Below are 21,486 nucleotides of genomic sequence, written 5' to 3'. Positions count from 1 at the left end.
GAGAGAGGGAGGGAGGGAGAGAGGGAGGGAGGGAGAAGGAGAGAGAGAGAGAGAAAGAGGGAGAGAGAGGGAGAGAGAGAGAGAGAGTAGTGGCAGATTTGTTCAAGCAGCATATGAGGGCGGGAGTCATGAGATGTTCCCCCACTCTACATGTGCCATAAAGTGCTGCGAGAATGCCCCGTCTCGCGAGAGCGCCCTAATCTTGATTTTCCAGTCAGGGAAATGAAAATTGTATGGCAGAGTGCAACTAAGTTTGTACGGTGTGAGAACCTTAGTGTACTAAGGTCACACTTAGCATGTTCTAGTGTGGAGCTCCAAGGTAAACTGAGTAAAGTGCACAGGGTCAGCATGCACTGTGTGTACAAGCTACGTGTCGTACGACCTCCAGACAGGACACCACCTCCACAGGACGACCACGAAAGGATGAGTTGGCGGGCGCTCCCGTGGCACTTTACGGTACATGGACATCCACTAGTGTACGTATGCTGCTCTTAGCATACAGCCATACACACACTTACCAGTGGAGAATTCTGCAGGGAAGTACACCACTCCGCCGTCACCCATCGACACAAAGAGATAGTCTTGTCCCTCAAACACGCACATCACGACCGAGCGCGACACGAGCTCTACGCACAAACAGCACAGCACACACAGAGAAAACGGGCATGCAGCAATGAAGACAAGGTAACGATGAAGATCACAATGACGTGGTAAACTGTAAAATTTCGGCATTCACTATTTTTGACATTTCATCAGCAATATATTTTCGGCACGGGGTTAATGCTGGTCCACTAGTACACCACCGAAGCCGATGTGAAAAGTTTTATCAGCGTTTAATTTTGGCGTTTTGGGTGGGTGACGAATATAGCCGAAATTAAATAGCTGCCGAAAGTTTCGTATGGCTTGAGGGAAATTGTGTATATGTACAGTACAAGTATGTGTTGCACGTGCTACGCTGTGATCGGCTACATGTTATGCAAGAGTGTCCTTGCCTGTCGTGGTTCTATTGCCCCACTCCATATCCTATTTTCACAACTCAAAGCAACATACATGTATTCACAAGTAACGATTGGCAATAAGCTAAACAGACAACGGCATGCCAACATGAAGCCAAGCAGACACAAGCACACACACAAGCAGAGCACAGCATGGCCTACCTCCACCTAGAGCAGCACTCGTCACCAGCTCCAGAGACGGCAAGCGCAGCAAAAGCACGCTGATGTCTTTCCACAGCGCTATGGCGCAGAGGTTGGTACGATTGCCAGCCGCTGCAGCGCACCACACACAAGTCAGCACAGACCGAAATTTTACTTAGCAAAGAAGCACCGGATTCTAACGTGTTGTAAAAAACCTCAGTAATCGACATGGAGAGACAAATAAAATAAAAAAGGCTACAAATAAAACGAGTTCCGCAGTCAACACTGGCACACGCGACTCTGCATTGCATGGATTATAACATTGCCTGTTCATGGGACACACACACACACACACACACACACACACACGCACACACACACACACACGCACGCACACACACACACGCACACACGAATATACAGAACACAGACAACATGGCGCTTACTCGTTACTGATACGTCGATGCACGATACCTCGTTGTCCAGAACCGTATGGCTGCATAACGAAACCACAGGCAAACATATCATGTAAGAGGCGGACAGGCGGACGAATGGACAGACAAAGAGACATAAAGAGTGCTCACTGGAAGGTGGAAGGTCTCACACCTCACAAGGGCTAGCCTACTAACAAGAGGGCTTGACATCCCAGAGCCCTCGCTATGCTTTGTTTTTACCTAGGTCATCATGCGGGTTATTCAAAAATGATAGAAACAGCTTTGCAATACGACTATCGAGTACCGGTCAGTCATAGCACAGGACCCATGTCCAAGTAGTAGGTTGGTTATTAATACAGCATGACAGGTATCCTGGACGGTGTTCTGACCTCTCCTCGATAAGGCCATCCTCGGAGACTGTGAGATAGTAGAGATGCTCCGAGCAGGCCACAACCACCTGCTCACTGTTAGAGCTCGCGGCAGTGATGGGCATACCACACGGCGGCTTCCACTCCCTGTAGACAAGGTAGCAAACAAACAGTGACACGCACACGCACACACACACACACACACGTACACATACACACACACGTACACATACACACACACACACACACACACACACACACATACACACGCACACACACACACACACACATACACATGCACACATACACACACACGTACACACACACACATGCACACACACACACACACACACACACACACACACACACACACACACACACACACACACACACACACACACACACACATACACACATACACGCACGCACACACGCACGCACGCACACACACACACGCACACACACGCACACACACACACGCACAGTAAGATGGATTACATATCCAGTTTGAGTTTCCACAAGCACACACATCGGCCACACACATCGGCCACACGCAAACAAGCCCACAACGTGGAAAGACTGATAGCTACGTGTTCCACACAACAGGATAATACGAAAGCAGCTAGCATACTGCATGCACATAGTGCACATGCACACCAACATACAGTCAGACCTCGCATAACCGCACACATCCGTTTTCCACAAAAATATCCGGATAGGCGAGGGAACCGGATAATCGAACACACGTACTGAATGTATGCATGGCATGTGCTGTAAATCGGTAACCAACGATTTTCTTCCGGATGGCGAGGGATCCGGATGAAAGAGGACCGGATAAGCGAGGTCTGACTGTACTACACACGTACAATCAATCAACCTACAGCTTGTCAACACCATAAGCTGTGAGCACACCACCGTTTATCAGGTTCGACTGGCATGGTACAGGTTGTAGGTCAGGTCATATTGCTTATGTTCGTGGAGAGTGCATGCGAATGGGGGTTGCGCAAGATTTTCACCACATCGTCAGCCTGCACAGGAGAGAGATTGTGGGTACGGTGGTGGTGTGTGGTGGTGGTGAGTGGTGTGTGGTGGTGGTGTGTTGTGGTGGTGTGAGGGGGGTCGGGGCCGGATCTAGATTTCACAACCAGTAATCAGTGGTGGCCACACATCAGTCAGCAAGTGCATACAGACAGACTAGAGCTATTATAACATACTGCTTCATGCTAATCGACGTTGCTTCGATAAGGCGAACTTGAGACTCAACCACCTACAGAAAAGAAACAGGTCATTGCAGGAGAGACAGAAAAGAAACCAAACAACCGGTCGGGAATTCTTGCAAGAGTAATATAGAAAGTCGCTACGCAATGATGACCAGTTCGCGACACGGTCGCCATTTTGGATATATGTGGGCTTTGCGCAAAGCCCTAGTTGGCCCTGGCACACGCGCAATATTGGCATATTGCTGTGAGTGTGTGTCGCGTGACTATCCCTGCACAATTTGCAAGCTCGCAAAATTTTATGGACATCCTGTTATGGTGTCATATCGGAAGACGTGTCTTCTTCAAGCTCTTGAACTGTCGGGATGTGAAGGAGCGTTCCTTTGCAGTTGATTTCTTGATGTGTCAAAATGCAGTTTTAGCTATGTGTCAATTGCTTGTGAGTGCGTGTGTGAGTACGTCGTTGTACGCACAGACGGGACGTGGGAGTGTCTGCAATTACGTTTGTGCACATGAATGTATGTATGTGTGTGTGTGTGTGTGTGTGTGTGTGTGTGCGTGCGTGTGTGCGCATGCACTTGTGTGTCCGCAGACCTGGGTGTGAACCCGTGCCTTGGCTAAACAATTCCTGGTCCTTATTTTTTCCGCGGTGAATCTTTCAAAAGGGTTTGTGCTTCTGACATTTGCAGGCTCAGGTTGAACTCAACTTTATCTTTTCTGCGACTTGCAAGGCCGCGACTCAACCGTCCGGCCGCAGGCAATTGCTTTTGTGTGCGTGTGTATTGAGCTCAAATTCTTGTGAGGACTCACGAGCTCGAGATCCACTACCATCATTTGAATCTGGTTTCTATGGCAGCAGGTACTGTATAAGCACAACATTTCACCATTTCGTCGGTCAATAATTTCGTCCAACTCCAAAGAAAGGGAGTTCGTCCGGATGAAAATTTCGTCCATGGATCATAATATAAGAGTGTATTGAAAAGCTGGACAAATCAATATTAATGGTGGAGGTGACTCAACATTTTCTTCAATGGCCGAGAGCTCTGTCGCACCCTGTAATAAATCAATATTAGTCCGGCATTTAATTTAGTCCAACAGCTCGTTGGACGAAAAAGACGAAATTAAATTCCAGACGAATATTTCTGCTTGTACAGTAGCGCAAAAATGATCCAAAATGGAAAATACGCGTTCTGCAGACTGCGGAAAAATCTACTGGAAATTTGCCGTGAGTCGCGTACCGGTACATGTTTCGATGGTGAGAATCGACCAAGTATTGACTGAGTTACAGTAGTTTGAACAAGCCACTATGGACTCGATACGGACACCCACGACTATGAGATGCAGGTTCACTGTTCACTGTAGAGCGTCGTACTAGTACGACGGGCGGGCGTGGGACACGCAACTCGTGTGCGTCGTACTAATACGACGCTCGCGGTAAAGAGGTTAAAATAATTCTCATCAAATTCTGACACTACATTTTTTCGGCCAATAGTGTCCCCAAGGCCGAATCCAGGGTTGACACCCACCAGCATACCATAAACAGGTTAAATGTTGTACCCTGCTCCATAAACCTGCATCAAGGCTACACAACCCTATTCCAAAACAGACTGCACTCACTTGAATGATGAAGCCAAAAGATAGGTTAGAAGCAAAGATGGTCTCCTCAGACTGAACGAAATCGTGGCCGTCAGTCATCTGTCCAAGCTCATCATCAGTAAATTGAACAATGCTGAAACACGCGCACACACACACACACACACACACACACACACACACACACACACGGGCACACACACACACACCCACACGGGCACACACACACACACACACACACACACACACACATACACACAAGGACAATTTTTAGATCGATTCCTGCAGGGCCAGTATAGCCGGTTGGGATATTACAAAGCCACCTTCAACATCCCACAGCCGAAAGAATCACAAGCACCAGAGGGAATAATTATAGCATAACACTGGAGGCTTCGGGTTTGGTGGCTAATGACGGCAACGCATACAACCAGTACGTAAAACTAAAAAGCAACCTTGATCAGATGAGGAGTTGCACAGCACTCACATGGTTTGCTCAATGAGTGCCACAACAACAGCTGAATGTAGATCAGTGTCAGCACCACAGGCAAAATACAGCACTCACATAGTCTGCTCAATGAGCGCCACAACAACAGCTGAATGTAGATCAGTGTCAGCACCACAGGCAATAGCCCAGACACCTTGAATAGTGCTGCCCGTGTCGGACACTGCTACCTCCTGAATACCAATACCGCTGCGCACTACACGTAACGATCCCGTGTGACCGTAGCCACTGCACGTCACCACCTACCAAACGAAAAAGAAGCACGCGCACGCACACACACATACACACACACACACGCACACACACGCACACGCACACACACACAGAGGTATTCAGTAAAGTCATCGGTGTACACTTAGCACCGTGCCAACTTTCTGTGTGCCCCCCCCCCCCCCCCCCCCTCCCCTCCCCTCCCCCCCCCCCCCCACGGCAATTTGGAATTTGCATTTGGTGTGAAGCAATTAAGGCCAAAACAAAAAATAGGCTTGTTTCCGGTCGGCAACCCCTCAAAAAGGAGACTCGGTCGGCCGGAATGAAACTTTTTTGGATACTTTTTTGGTTCCTCAATCGTTGTGGTACTGATGGACAAGAGCACCTACACATGCACATACGTACATTATACATATATGATGGCAAGGATCAATGTCAAAGTTGACTGACTCACTGTTCCTGTACAGCATGTGGTGTATTCCTGTTTTCGTACATCCTGAGAAATCAAGAAAACAGTTCGAGTCCTTCCAGCCCTGTTATTCTAGCTCGTATCGACCCCGGAGGTTTTCAAGCCGACAGCTGAGAATCTCTGCTACCTTGTAGGTGTTTCGATTGTGGAATTCGGTTGAGATTTGACTGAGTTATGACTCGTAGAGTGCACTTGCACATATGGCATTGCCACCGTTTGTATACATTTGGGACCAAAACAAGTTTCAGAATTTGGGAAAAAGTGGCCCGGTCGGCTGACCGGAAACAAGATCATTATTTGTTTTGGCCTAATTAATTAATTATTGTAGCATTGGAGTGTAAAAGAGGCATACATGTACTTACCGATCCTTGCCCTTGACGGTCCTGGTCCACAACTGCCATATCAGTTATCGGTCCAATACCCACAATGGTATCTATCACTTCAAGAAAAGAGCCTTGCTCATTGGCATCCGCAAGCAGCTGCAACACAGGAGAGAAAGAGTGAGTATGTGTATGTGTGTGTGTGTGTGTGTGTGTGTGTGTGTGTGTGTGTGTGTGTGTGTGTGTGTGTGTGTGTGTGTGTGTGTGTGTGTGTGTGTGTGTGTGTGTGTGTGTGTGTGTGTAGTGTGGTGGTGGTGGTGGTGGTGGTGGTGGTGGTGGTGGTGGTGGTGGTGGTGGTGGTGGTGGTGGTGGTGGTGGTGGTGGTGGTGGTGGTGGTGGTGGTGGTGTGTGTGTGTGTGAGTGTGCGCGTGTGCGCGTGTGCGTGAGAGAGAGAGAGAGAGAGAGAGAGAGAGAGAGAGAGAGAGAGAGAGAGAGAGAGAGAGAGAGAGAGAGAGAGAGAGAGAGAGAGAGAGAAGTGAGCACAAGAGAACAAGGACAACATCATTCACAGAAGCTCAGCAATAGCAGCGAGTTGAACATAGTGTAGTTTTGTGATGTTGAAATAATGGCCCCAGGACATTGCTGTGCATCAGGGAGTCGGAGCAGCTAGGGAGACCACACGGACAACTGTACCACTAAATCGTGTGGGTTTCGACTTCGACTCCGGGCTGCCTGCTACAATCGCACTTGGGGCAGGGCTAATTTAAATTTTTACATGCTCACGTATGTCATCCCATCACTTGTCTGGGCCACGCTCAGGGTCATCAGGTCCAGGCCGCGATTGCGAGTTGCATAGACCACGGATCACGTCGAACTTCCAAAAATCCGGGGTCGAAACACACATTGTTTCGGGCACTATGATCTTGTGTCGTCTCCTTAGATGCAGCTGCTTCCTGCGATGCATTACAACACTAGTAGATCTACATTGAGGGTTTTATTAAGGATGTGCATCCCAATGCAACAGAGCCCTTAGGAGCGAATGGAATGTCATCCTGTTCACTTTGATACGGAGATGTACTCACTACTGCTGCAGCTGCAGCACACTCTGGGGCAATGGTTCTGTACACACACACACACTGCTATAGTGCGTTTCAAAAGTCCAGACCTCTGGTTTCAACAAAACAGCCAGGCCAGCATCTATACCACATAAAATCATTGATAACTTTGGGCATAAAATTGCCGAAATTGGGCGTTTGTTATCCAATTGCTTAGAAATATATACTTTATAAGTATGAAAAAATTGCGGGAGCTGCTTGTGCAATATTCCGAAGGAATTTCTCAAAAAGCTCAAACCAAATTTGAATTATTGGAAAAAGTCTAGAGGTCTATAATTCTGAAGTGCACTACAGTAAGTAATGTCGACAAATAGGGCGCTCTAGCAAGGACACACACCCGAAAATGCAGGTTGTGCTCAACGGAGGGCAGCATGCTCCCGGACTTGGGTACAAGGTGATGTTGGCCGTTGATAAGACTCGTATGAAACACTTGGCAAGAGACAGTAAAGACTAACAAACAGACTTACTCGAACAAGCTGACTGTCACCAAACGGCGAACCGATATAAACCACTGAGTTGTCCAGGTATGAGATACTACGCGCACTAGTAACCTGCATGCACGGACAAGCAGACAGACGGACGGACAGACGGACAGACAGACGGACACAGACACACAGATAAACAGACAGATGAACGGACAGATAAACGGACAGATAAACGGACAGACAGGCATACAGGCAGACAGACAACAGTAGTAGATAGCCGAACCAAGAACCAACATCCAAACCCTCTCTTATTGAGACAGACAGACAGACAGACAGGCAGGCAGACAAGTAAGCAGGCAAACAAAAGGCTGCCTGCTGCCCCCCCCCCCCATTTCCATACTTGATGACCGGAGAGCGTTATGAGTCCCTCGTGCATGTTACCCCCTCGTACATGTATACCCGTCTACCAGGACTCAACAGCATAAGATAAGCATTTCACGTTGCTGCCAACGACACCTTCAAACAGCCATCCTCCTCTCTCACCTTTCCAAGGTCCTCCAATCTGAGCTCGCCAACAGTAGAGCGGCCAGGCATGGAGGAGTTTGGGTCCTCACGCAGCAGCAGCATGAAGACCGTGCCAGAGATGTCGCTGAGCAGGATACGGCTATGATCCAACATACAGTGACACTGGATGACACTTCTCTGCAGTGGAGATCGGATGAACAGTTGACAGTGGACGCACACAACAGAAACTACAGTCTCAACAAAAGCAGGGAATTTTGCATTCCATCTGCAACACAAGTAGGAGAGCAGGCTTTCCAACTTCAATGTTATCTGCGGTAGGGAGACCTCCCTCCATGCTGGGTTAGCATTAGGGAGGTCGCCTGCCGTCCACGTGCAGGGGTAAAAACGGGCATGCTACGAGTATACATGTACATGTAAGCATGGTTGACTGTGCACAGGAAAAGAGTGCACCAGTGTACACGTACACAGGAAAAGAGTGCGGCACTCTATTATGCACATGCATGGTTGGCATATTCGATGCAACAATCTGCGAAGAGTGGGGAGGTTTCAATTCTAGTGTGGAGCTAGGGAAATGTTTCAAAAACATCAACAAAATCAGGGGATCTCCCGCCTAACCGGGAGATTTGGCAACTCTGGGCGAGAGAAGAGAAAAGAAGAGAAGAAAGAGAATGAGAGAGAGAGAGAGAGAGAGAGACACACACACACACACACACACACACACACACACACACACACACACACACACACACACACACACACACACACACACACACACACACACACACACACACACTTGTCTTTTTGCTCACTGCCAAAACTGGTCACGTGGGTCTCCCCGGGGAGAGGGGAGAGAGACTCAAAAGGAATCTTGGAAAGATGATTCAATTGGCTATTGAACCGCCCAACGGCTGACACCCCTGAAATGATCCCACTTATGGGCTCACCACACCTCAGTAAGTGGGTGAGGACAAGGTGCAGAAGAAGGATTGACGGCATCAGGGTATCCGCGCGCGCACACGCGCACACACACACACACACACACACACACACACACACACCACACACACACACACACACACACACACACACCACCCACACACACCACACACACACACCACACACACACACACACACACACACACACACACACACACACAAACACGCACGCACGCACAACACACACACACACACACGCACAACACACACGCACAACACACACACAGGCGGGGAGGAAAGATAGCCAAAGCACACTTGGGATCTCACCTTGAGCTCCGGGGGCGCAACCGAGCGGTGTTTACCAGAAGCACCAGAGTGATAGAGGATGGTTTGCTGCCCAACGATCACCACGCCACCAAAATAATCTTCAACTGAAAAAGGGCAGAGACAAAGTAGGAAAAAACTCAGTTACTGTAATTTCACAAATTTTCAGTGTACTTTTATTTTCGGTACTTTCGGTGCATCTGTTTCGTACCTAAAATTTCAATACACCGAACAAACACTTACACACATAATCCAATAGGGAACTGCTTCTTTGTACGTACAATTTCTGTTCACCTAACCTGGCCCTTTGTCCTCATACCGAAAATATTGAGCACCTAAAATTTCTGAAATTAGAGAATGTAAACTTCCAAGCTCCAGTACAAGACAAGAACAAAACTGATTCCAGCAGGAAGGACAAGGTGAAAGCAGCTACCGTCAACCCTGGATAGCCCTAAGCAGCAAATGAACCAAAGTGTTGGACGGCCAATGCAGAATTGCCTTCTGGCATGGAGGCAAATCACTCCGAGTAGCTCTGAAAAAACGGTGTACGGCGCTGCAAGGTGCCCGCAGTAGTTTTTTTCAGGGTCAGGAGTTCACCAGCCCGCAAGGTATTACAGTTGAGTGCCGATTATCCGCACCCCTCTGGGCACGGGCTGTGTCCGGATGAGAAGATTGTTCAGACAAAGGATCGGGTCACACATCAGTCTAAAAACATGCATATTCCCGCATGTTTTCATCATTTTTCATTCTCTATAGGCAGGGCAGTACAACAGGAACTAGGCGCACTTCAGCTCCTCAAAATGGCACAATATCTCTATACATTTCGACTCGAACCTGTTGTACAAGTAATACATCTTGTGCATCGCTTGAATGGTGCCTCGAGTGAGGGAAATCAGCAAAAACCTGGAAAACCCTGCTCATTATTTTTTGTCAAGCCCGGCCAGACAATGCGGATAATCGATCATCCGGATACTGTACAGGCAGAAAATTTCGTCGGTCAATAATTTCGTCCAACTCCAAAGAAAGGGAGTTTGTCCAGTTGTAAATTTCGTCCATGGATCATAAGAGCGTATTGAAAAGCTGGACAAATCGACGTTAGTCCGGCATTTAGTTTAGTCCAAAAGCTCCTTGGACGAAAAAGACGAAATTAAATTCCAGACGAATATTTCTGCATATACAGTAGCTGACACGTGCGGATAATCGGCATTCTACAGTGGTAACCTGATCCTGATGAATGTACAGTAGCGGGTCAGTTATCCGACACCCCCGGGACACGGCTCTGTTGGTCAAGTGAATATTGGGGTACCGTTAAAGCCCCTGTATACGCCCACTCGAAATAACGCCCACCCTCCTTGTACACGCCCAGTCAGGGGAAGTCAACACTTTTGTTTCAAAATAGCGCCCATGCCCATGTATACGCCCAGGCGTGCCAGCAATACCAGTACATGTACAGGTACCGATACCCAGTACTTACTGCTATGTTGATGGATGTGTTTCAGGATTGCTTTTCCAAACCAGACCACTGTTTACACTGTTTCTGGTTCATTGAAGTGGGAATACTGTATTTATAGAGTGCATTCTCAGCTAAAAAACGAATTGGATACAGTTTCGAGTCGTATCGAGCCAGGGGAGAATTTCAACATTTGTATTCCAAGTATACGCCCGTGTCCTTGTATACGCCCAGGAAATCGAGGCTGCTATTCTATACGCCCGGGGCATATACACGGGCTTTTACGGTATGCCAGGAGAACATACCACAGTGTCCCCTCGGTAAAACATTCGAGTCGAATACAATCACAGAACACGACGCTACGGGTGTTCGGAATTAGGACACCTGGCCGGACTTTGAGCACCTGGGTCTACCATTGACGAGTGGTTGTCCCCGTCTCTACAGTACATGCAATTTGTTCATTCACCTGGTATGATCATATGTGATTCAACCTCTAGATGTTGGCGACTCCAGGGTCCTGCCTTGATTTCTTGCTCGTCAATATCCAGAACTACTGTTTGAACATGTCGGTGGGATGCCTCATCCTGAAAAAACGCGAGCACAAATGCACACATGAATGTATGTACATGTGTACGTTTTTAAAAGCATGAACATGCACACGCACACACACGCATACACACACGCGTGCACACACACACACACACACACACATACACAAACACACACACACACGCACACACACACACACACACACGCGTGCACACACACACACATACACAAACACACACACACATACACAAACACACACACGCACACACAAATACAGACACACACACACACACACACACACACACACACACACACACACACACACACACACACACACATGCATACAGTAAGATCGGGCGCCGAAGAACGCAGGGGCTCGAGCGCAGCCTAGGAAAGTTCTTAAATTTTTGATTCTAGCCAGACCGTTCTTATTCACACGCGCGCGGCGAGTCGAGTGACGTCATGACGTTTGTCATGTACATGTACATGTACATGTAGTGCAATGTAGTACTTCTAAACTAGTGGGTGTCGTAAATGGGAATGACTGTACATGTAGCAGTTACTGTTTACACGTGTACATGACATGTACTCACCTCCCATACATGTACAATGTAGATCTACGTACAATGTAGATCTTATTATTATTATTTTGCTTGTTCGCGTTGGCATCAACCTGCATAAAGCAGGTATATAGCCTTCGCTTAAGCTGCCATAAAAAAGAAAGCTCATCCTAAGCGAGAGGGCTAGAGGGAAATCTAACGATAACGATAACGAGATACAGAATACAAAGAAATCCAATGAGTTCAACGTACAATTCAAAACAAGAAAGAAAGGAAAGAAAAACAGAGCCGAATCTACCGATTGATCCATCAATCGACAAAGGGGACTAATCCGTTAGTGTTGCAAAGTAGAAGCTGATTATAGTTGCAGATCTCCAGGCCAGGGCCAGCATATTGCCGATTCTGGATAGGTCTCCGCAGCATTTGATGTGGTAATTATCATGTTTGATAAAATTGTTAGAGTATCTAGTATCTAGAGTACCGAGTATCTAGTATCTAGAGTGTCTAGTGTAATTGTATCCGTTATTATTGTTAAGGGTATCTAGTGTAATTGTATCCGTTATTATTGTTAAGGGTATCTAGTGTAATTGTATAACTTCAGCCATTACACACAGCACACATTAGTTCCTTCCACTTTCGACGATCCTGGGCGAGCTGCCTCAGTGCAACTAGATCCTCGTGTGATGTGAGGGAGTTTGTGGATCTGGAATTTTTCAGGTCGTTGTTGATGGATCGCGGGAGTGTTGTTCTCGGGCGGCCTCGGAACCCTGAGCTTCCTGGCTGAAAGTATGCTGACATAGCCTGCTGGACCGGGGATGAGGTGTCTAGTCGAAGCATGTGGCCAAACATTCTCCACCTAGCAGACTGGATGATTCTGCTGAGTGGCTTGGAGCCAGTGCGCTTGTACAGTGCTTCATTGCGTATTATACGGGGATATTTGACCCCAATGACTGCCCGTAACTGCTGGCGGTGGAACGAGTCAAGTTTCTTTTCTTGAGTCTCTGTCAGGCTCCATGTGCCGCAGTTATAAAGAAGTATTGGGAGAATAAAGCTGCCGTATAACCTAATCCGAAGGGGTTCACGGGCATGGTTACCTCTTAGCCATATCACCCACAGCTGATGTAAGGCGCATGTTGCTAGACGTTTTCTCCGACTGATATCTTCCTCCACTCCAAGCATCGATCCTAGTTTGACCGTGTTCCGCCATCGCTCGTCTACTCTGTCCTTTTCTCTTTTAATTGTAGTATATTCGGTTTTGGCTTCATTCATTTTTAAATTGTATTCCGCTAACGAGGATGATAGTACGGGTTGATTGTCATGCAAATATTGTAGGCTGGTGCTGATGAAGTCTACGTCATCCGCATACGCTGTTTCATTGGGCAATTGAAGCTGAATATCCAATGCTGGTCGCGGTGAGAGTCGCTCTCGAATCAACCTCAATGCAGCCTCGAGGTAGACAGTAAACAGGACTGGCGATAGAGAATCACCTTGTGGGGTTCCATTATGTGTGACTAATGGTTGGCTGAGAATGTTATTCAGCTTTACTTTTATTGTGGTGTCTGTCAGAAGGCACTGGATGATGTGCAGCTCATCATGATCAATGACTGTTGACAGTACATCGATCAGCCTGACCCTTGATATAGTGTCAAATGCCTTTGACATATCAATGCCTAAGATTGAGATCTCCGACGCAACACGCTGGCATCTTGCTGATAACCACCGATAGCTATATACCACGTCTCCAGTACTTCTCCCTGACCGGAACCCGCTCTGGTTCAGTGACAAGTACCCGTTGATAGCTGGCTTGATCCGCGTCAGGATGACCAATGAAAGAAGTTTACGTAGGGTGTTCAACAGGGTAACTGGCCTTACATTTCCAGGAGGACCTCTTTTCTTTCCCGGCTTTGGTATCGGGATCAGTAGCCCATCGCCTAGCTTGAGTGATTTGTCTTTGGCATAATTGTTGAATGTAGTGGCAATGTTCGAGAACAGTGCTGGTGTTCCATATTTGATAAGTTCAGCAGGTATCCCATCTGGTCCCGAAGCTCGGCCATTATTCAAGCGCTTAGCTGCGGCATGTACCTCTGGCTGCTTTATAGGGTTTTTAAGGTCTTCCTCTGTCCGTAAGAGCCTAGATGACTCCAGAGCAGGATCACAGAATATAGCACGGAAGTGTTGCCTTAATGCTTCGACTGATTCACTAGGTTGTGCAATGAGTTTGCCATCAGAGTCTTCAACCACAACTGGTGACTGCTGCTGTCGGCGCAGTAGTCGTGTTGCTTTGAACATTTTCGCGTCGTCTTTCATTTGGTCTATTTCAGCTACACGTTCGTCCAGTCGAGTCGATGCTAACTTGAGGCATTCCCGGCGAATTTGGTGTGCCAGCCTGTTGCGTCGCGTCTTCATTTCTTTTACCTTCGTTCCATCTCTGCACACCGTAATGTCGAGACGCAGTTTGCGTTTCTCTGCTGCTAGCTTTTCAATTTCCCCGCTGAAGCCATTTCTATGCGTCTTGTTTGTTTTAGGGACGCGGCCCACCGATGTGTTTGCTGCCTCACTCATAGCGTTCACAATATACTGCAGATGTTGCTCCGCATTGACACCTTCCTGCTCTCTGCCGAGGTCCTGTAGATGTTCGTTGATAGCCTCTCTGTACTTTGCTTTCTTGGTCGGGTCACTAAATTCCGATATATTGAATTTTGTGTTGCTGGATATGGCTACTGGCGGCCTCTTGAGCTTCTTGTACAACTTAGTCAGGTTGAGGTTTGCCAGCACAAGACGGTGATCGCTTTCTAAGCTTGTCCCGGCATATGATCTGGCGTCCGTCACCACAAACCTTTCACTGTGACGGCAAAGGATATAATTAGGGATCTCAGCGTGTGAACTGCGCAGCCAGTCTGCGCAGGTGAGGTTTTCGATCCCAAACGCGTCCAGTGCAGAAATCGTGGAAAAGAACATTTTTTTCGAAATAAATCAAGTTGAAGAAGACAGTAGAAATGGCTGAATATTGCGTCCAGGAAAGCACGTTCTACGGCCGTCTCCAAGCTACCTATCTCCCAGTAACTCTCTCAGAGGAACTATGGAGGGTCAAAGAGCACAATCTTTCACGCTTGGACGCAGCGTGAACACCTCTTCAACTGAGCGCGATGTCTTCTCTCTGAGTGATAATGGCGGCGATGTTCGCGATGGCTGATGCACTGAAAATCGAAGTTAGGACAATCTAACCGGAGAAAACGTCTGAATTTTCTACTGAATCCTCTCTGAAGTGGGTTCTTGCCGCACGGAAAATTATAGGAAAATCGACCGGGGCAATATCGCCTTGGCCACCCTGTCCTTCGGCGGGAATTACAAAGTATGTTCGAACGACGATGAAGATGACGATTCCGCTAGTGTCCACCGCGTCCCCTAGTGTCGAAAATCGACCGTCGCCATTTTTCTGCTGTGTCCGCGAGCTGCACTCAAAACTCGATGACGCAATGTATGCGCAAACACCCTGCGCACTGCACGCGCTGAGATCCCTAATATAATCTATTTGGTTGTAAATGGGTAAAGGTGGACCTCCACTAGGGTTGTGGCGCCAGCCTGTCCATGTGGTGATATGTTCTGCACGGTGCTGAAACGCCGTGTTACAGGCAAATAGGTAATTGCTGGACGCGAAATCAGCCAAAGTCTGGCCGCTGTAGTTGCGATGGCCCCTTGAGTGTGAACCAGCATAGGATACGGAGTGGCCGTCACTGGGTGGTCGTTTCCCAAGTTTTGCGTTGAAGTCTCCCATCAGGAACAGCAGCGATGAAGACCTTAGTTTTTGAATTGTTTCCAGCAAGCTGTTGTAGAACTCGTCTAGGCATGAATGGTCTGCTGCAACGCGTGTTGACGTCGGGGCGTAGACATTTACAAATGAGCACAGCGTTCTCCCGGAGAGCCATAACTGTAGCACGGCGATACGGTCCGACACCTGCCAATATCTATATATTCGGTGCAGTAACTGCTTTTCCACCACGAATCCGAGTCCATAATGTCGACACGACGACGAGAGACACAGTAGACGGTAGTTGTCAATATTTCCATCGTAGCCTTCGGAGATTTTAGTCTCCTGAAGACAGCAGAGTCCAACTCTGTATTTATTGAGGTCTGAAATAAGTTGATTTTTTTTGAAATTTGAAGTAAGTCCACGGACGTTGAACGTACCAATGCGAAACAAGCCCTCGCCTTTTGCTCCACTACTCAAAATACTTCCACAAGCTTGCCTGTTTCCTGGCGAAGAAGACATTACCCATGGGCCAGCCGAAGCTGACGGCCATGACCGAGCGGCGTCACTCGCTCTCCAAACAAAGAGAGGGGGCGGATGTAGATCTAGTGTTCTTAAATCTGATAATTCTAGCCTGGACTGTTCTTAAATTTTGCCGGTTTTCCAGCCTGGGTATTCTTCGGCGAGGTGTTCTTCGGCGCCCGATCTTACTGTACCCACACAAACACTCATCACCAAACTTGATTGCAATATAGACAAGCATAGGTACTGCATGACAGAGCCACAAACAAGAAATACATGCACTGTAAACCCCGACTCGTTTGCGCCGGCTTCGGTTTGTCAATTGCGACGGCAGACCATTTTGCGCCTGCAAGCGTTTGCGATTGGAGTCAATTTGATGATTGACTCGAGTCTACAGTTTTGCTTTCCGCGCCCACTGACTTTCGCGATTTCACGCCCATCGCGAACGTTTCAGGATTGCAACGGTTGCTGGGCTTACAGCACTTAGAAGCTGAAGAAAGATTTGGTGACGAGACAAAAACTTGAAAGAACAATGGAGCTACCGTAGTGACGCGTATATAAGCGCATGTGCCTATACCCGGGCATAAGCGCATGTGCCTATACCCGGGCATAAGCGCACCCTCACAAATAAGCGCATGGGCTTATAAGTGAACCTGAATGCAGTCCATCCCGCGACACACAGACACCACAAGACACCATGTTCACATAGTTCAATGTGCACACACTACGTGCATAATTATGTAACGTACCGGTACACTAGCAACTCGAGCGCATGCGCCTATGTGTGAGGCAAAACGACCCGCAAAAATAGCAAATAACACAAAAACTACACTCATAAGCGCATGTGCCTTTATGTGCGTCACTACGGTAATCTTAGTGGCAGTCTCACCTGGTGAATGTATGCCAGCGTTGGTTGATCACTGTTATGCAGGAAGCACATGTCAATCAGCTGCAGGTGCTCAAGGCGCACATCAAACGTAAAGAACTGCTGCGACTTGTGCAGCTGCTCCAGTGGAATAATCTTGATCATCCCTGCGGCAATACAGGTGTCCATACAAATAAGCATACGCGTGTGCACAACATCAACAATGGAACAAATGCATGGCCACATTACGAGCTAGTGCGTAGCACTAAAAGCACAAAAACAAAACAAACAAAATCGTGCAAGATGGTGTATAAACCTGGGCTTGTTCCTGTAGAAGCCAACACGACGCCTAGGCTTCTATTCAAACCAAGTATTCCAATACAAAGTCAACACAAAGAAAACAGGTGCACAGGCCAACGGTGCATCTTGAAAATCACACCTGTGCTCAAAACTTGTTTCCGTAAAAGACATGCTTTTTCCCCCAAGACACTACGGTGTCCCAATGCACTGGGAAGGGACAACGTTGACATCCAAACTGAAGAAACGTCAGTAACTCACCGGCATAAAGGCGCAGGGCAATGACCTTGTGGCGAGGATCGATGACGCCAATGAAGCCAGTGTCACACGGACGACCGGTGCGTTGCTGTGTTGTTGCATGTTATAAGAACATCCACCCGCACACGAATACACACACACACACACACACACACACGCACACACACACGCACACACACACACACACACACACACACACACACACACACACACACACACACACACACACACACATATGCACACGTCCAAACACAGAGAGACGTCTCACGTCACAAGATGTAGCAACCAGTTGCGCTCGGTGAAATCCGACTCTGAAATGGATAATTGGCGCCGTCGACTTGTACGGCTCTTGACGCCCTGGACGTGGTACAAATGCGGCTGCCAGCGCTGGACGTACACATGTACGAAATTCACGGATCATCATCATCATCAAGCCCATAGCCCTAAGGCCGTCGGGGCGTCACAGAGCAAGTATGAACAAGCGAGCGCCATAAAAATCGATTCACAAATACGGTGATGTGAATCAGAACCGGGCTAGGGCGCCAGTTTTGCACTTTGGGTCGCACTTCACCAAGTGCAACTGTAGTTCCATCCGAGCATGGCATGGACGGTGAATCCCAGGTTCTTGCTTACCCAGCATGTGACGACATAGCACGCCGTCAAGGACTGCTGCTATCACAAAAGGTCATAGAGACACTTCAGTCAGGGAAACGGGTTGGTGTTTTAACAGCACCTTTGCCGAAGAAGAAAGCAACAATCACAGGCCAGGAGTGAGCGGCGAATCTTTCGTACAGAGATCAGAGATAAGAATATGCGAATGACATGTCATTGCATATGTTTTATACCGAGTGTCAAGCCAGTGCTTGGCAGTAAAATACAAGTAGTCAAACTGAAATCTTACATAAGCATCTCCACAGCAGTGTGTGACAAACTCCTTGGTTTCCTGATCATACGAAAATACCATGGCCCAGAGACGCTCTGTCAGCAAGAAAATGTGATCAGTTTCACTATTCTGTAGGCAAAAAATAGGGAGAGAGAGAGAGAGAGAGAGAGAGAGAGAGAGAGAGAGAGAGAGAGAGAGAGAGAGAGAGAGAGAGAGAGAGAGAGAGAGAGAGAGAGAGAGACACACACACACACACTCTTTCATGGGAGTTGGTTGGTTTATTAAAATTACTACAGTCCATTTCAAAACTATAGACGCGTACCTAGGCAAAAACTGTTATGCCAGCATCTATACCACATAAAATCCGTGATCACTTTGTGCATAATATTTTCCAAATTGGGCGTCTGTTATCCAATCGTTTAGAAACTACTAGTATATGAGAGTAATTGTGGAGCGGACCTGAGCAATATTCCGAAAACTATTCTCAAAAAGTTCCAGCCAAATTTGAAATATTTCAAAAACCCTACGCGTCTATAGTTTTGAAATGGATTGTAGTACTGTTTCTGGGACTTTCATGGAGTCAAGAGCCGGCTCTGTTATCTTTCTAACTATAATATTACCGTATTTTCTCTAATAAAAGCCCAGGTCTCCAACAATAGCCATGTCTCCAATAATGACCCGGGGTGAGGGTTGTTTGACATAATAAGAGCACAGTCTCTAATAGTAGCGCGGGCCACAATAGGAGTATGCAACAAGTACATTGACTGCATCTAAAATAGCAGTACAGCATGCCGATCACATCTTGTAAGGAGGTTTATCGGTCTACTGCTTCCTAGTAGTGCCCATGTTATTGTGAAACATCAGTTATGACAATATTCCTGAGTTAAGGGTTCAGAAAATCAGTATGGATATGGTCCGGTTATGTCTATAATCTCTCTATATAAACTGGAGTTGGCTTGATAGTGGAACATTGAAATTATCCAACCACAGTCTATAATAAGAGCACAGTCTCTAATAGTAGCGCAGGTAGAGCTGTCACTGAAATAATAAGAACCCCGGGCTCTTAGCAGAGAAAATACAGATATTGCTCTTGAACAATCCTAAATAAGGCTACCAGTACTTTGAAGCATTTAAATTTGAAGTCATGAAAGAATAAAATTTAGGTCAGGAGCAGGTGCGTATACATGTGTTCACAAGTTGTTAAGCAATTAATTAACCCTTTGGACACGAATGGACTGGTGCAGTTATACTGACGCAATTAATTGGAAATGATGTATTTACCTCTGGTCGATATGCCAACATGACTTCAATATGACCACGAATAGGTGTTACCAACATGGGTTTCAGCCCCTCGGCTGTGGACAGGGAGAGCTCGAGGTTTCTTCCCTTGGCCACGAGTAAGTTCACATCGTCCTTTCCGGTGATATTTGCCTTCAAGCATTGATGCACTGAAGTCGAAGACTGGGCCGTCACGACGTAATTGTAAGCCATGATTGTCCTTTGGAACTACCGCGACAAGGCGGTATCTTTAGAAGAGCATGCAAACCAGTCCTGACAAAAAAAGAGCACAAACACTCCCAGGATATTTCTTGAACAAGCAGTGCCTTCCCCGAAAGAAAAGCCAAAACTAAACAGCTAAAGAACTGAGAATGCTACACACATGCCATGGGTTGTTGTGTAGCTGTTTTTCTCTTTTCAAAAAACTTACTTTCAAGTGAAGCTTCATTTCAATAAAATTTTTACGGGGTTCGTAGATCTACGCATGAAGTAGTTATGACGTTTCATTCCTTCACGTGACGTCGTTTTGATCGTGGTTACGTAACTGATAAAAATGATTATGACTCACAATAATTGGACTCAGATGGCCATATGGATGGAGAGCAGGGAGTCGTAAAATACTTATTTTACGACTCCCTGATGGAGAGCTTGTGTGTGTAGTTCCTTCAATCCTTGCTTGGTCTTTCTCTTTTCTCTTTTTCTTTTGTATAAACTCACAATAACTATTCATAATAATAATTTATGTCCTGTCCTAAACAACATAGTCATTAGTATTAGGCCAAGTAAAAAAAATTGTAGTAGTACATGTCGACAATGGCGGGAAATCCGCCATTGTTGTCGACCGGCCTTCGGCGCCAGGTTGACGGCCTTTCTGCCAAACTCAGTGACGTGGTAGATAATTTGCCAAATAAGGTTGACCTCGCTACATTGGTTCAGGAAACGACCTCTTCGCGCACACAGCAAGTTCATGTCATGCGTGACGTCATGGCAGAGGAGGTGGCGAAGCGGGACGTCACCGCAGCAACAACGCGGTTCTCCGTGGCCTAGTGGAGGCTGACGGGGGAGGTATATTATGGCACCGCAGGCCGCGCACCTGAGGGCCTTTCTGGAAGCCTTACTCGATCGGATAGAGCGAAACTGAGCACCCTGGGATGCGAGCAGTTTTTTGTACTCCCGGGTCCAAAATCTCACCACCAGGCCGGGCTGATCAAAACGTCTGCCGGGTCTGCAGCCTACAAACGTGGATCTGCCGACACTGTGCTGTCGACGACATGTCCCGCAAGGCACCTTGCGTGAAAGCAAGGAACGCTTTTTTTTAGAAAGGAAGCTTCTTCCCCAAAATTTAAAAAAAATTTAAAATTATTCCTTCTGAAAATATCATCGCGCTCTTGACCTCGAAGCTGACTGCTGAATGCGATTAGGAAAGAAGATTCCTGAAGATGCACCAGACTGATTCTGGCAAGCCGTCTGTCGTCTGGATATGCACTGTTGTTCGTCATGGT

The 21,486-nt window shown here is 47.2% G+C and overlaps 1 protein-coding gene across 1 annotated transcript in view; it reads right to left on the bottom strand.

The window, feature by feature from the left end:
• Positions 1–20,403, bottom strand: part of LOC135822473 (DNA damage-binding protein 1-like) — a 37,364-nt gene extending 16,961 nt beyond the window's left edge. The window contains exons 1-16 of the mRNA XM_065335246.1: positions 19,988–20,403; positions 18,725–18,835; positions 17,827–17,911; positions 17,293–17,435; positions 11,491–11,608; positions 9,578–9,681; positions 8,333–8,491; positions 7,832–7,915; positions 6,292–6,408; positions 5,311–5,492; positions 4,773–4,884; positions 3,153–3,205; positions 1,960–2,085; positions 1,583–1,632; positions 1,158–1,268; positions 519–626 (exon numbers count right to left, since the gene is read on the bottom strand). Coding sequence (XP_065191318.1) covers positions 519–626; positions 1,158–1,268; positions 1,583–1,632; positions 1,960–2,085; positions 3,153–3,205; positions 4,773–4,884; positions 5,311–5,492; positions 6,292–6,408; positions 7,832–7,915; positions 8,333–8,491; positions 9,578–9,681; positions 11,491–11,608; positions 17,293–17,435; positions 17,827–17,911; positions 18,725–18,835; positions 19,988–20,197 — 1,873 coding nt within the window. The 5' untranslated portion in view covers positions 20,198–20,403. The remainder of the gene's footprint in view (positions 1–518; positions 627–1,157; positions 1,269–1,582; positions 1,633–1,959; positions 2,086–3,152; positions 3,206–4,772; positions 4,885–5,310; positions 5,493–6,291; positions 6,409–7,831; positions 7,916–8,332; positions 8,492–9,577; positions 9,682–11,490; positions 11,609–17,292; positions 17,436–17,826; positions 17,912–18,724; positions 18,836–19,987) is intronic.
• Between the last annotated feature and the right edge of the window lie 1,083 nt (positions 20,404–21,486).

Source organism: Sycon ciliatum, chromosome 8, assembly GCF_964019385.1.
Source record: "Sycon ciliatum chromosome 8, ocSycCili1.1, whole genome shotgun sequence".
Lineage (NCBI taxonomy): Eukaryota > Metazoa > Porifera > Calcarea > Leucosolenida > Sycettidae > Sycon > Sycon ciliatum.
Note: the sequence above shows the minus strand (reverse complement) of the source record. Positions and strands in the feature narration are given on the sequence as shown.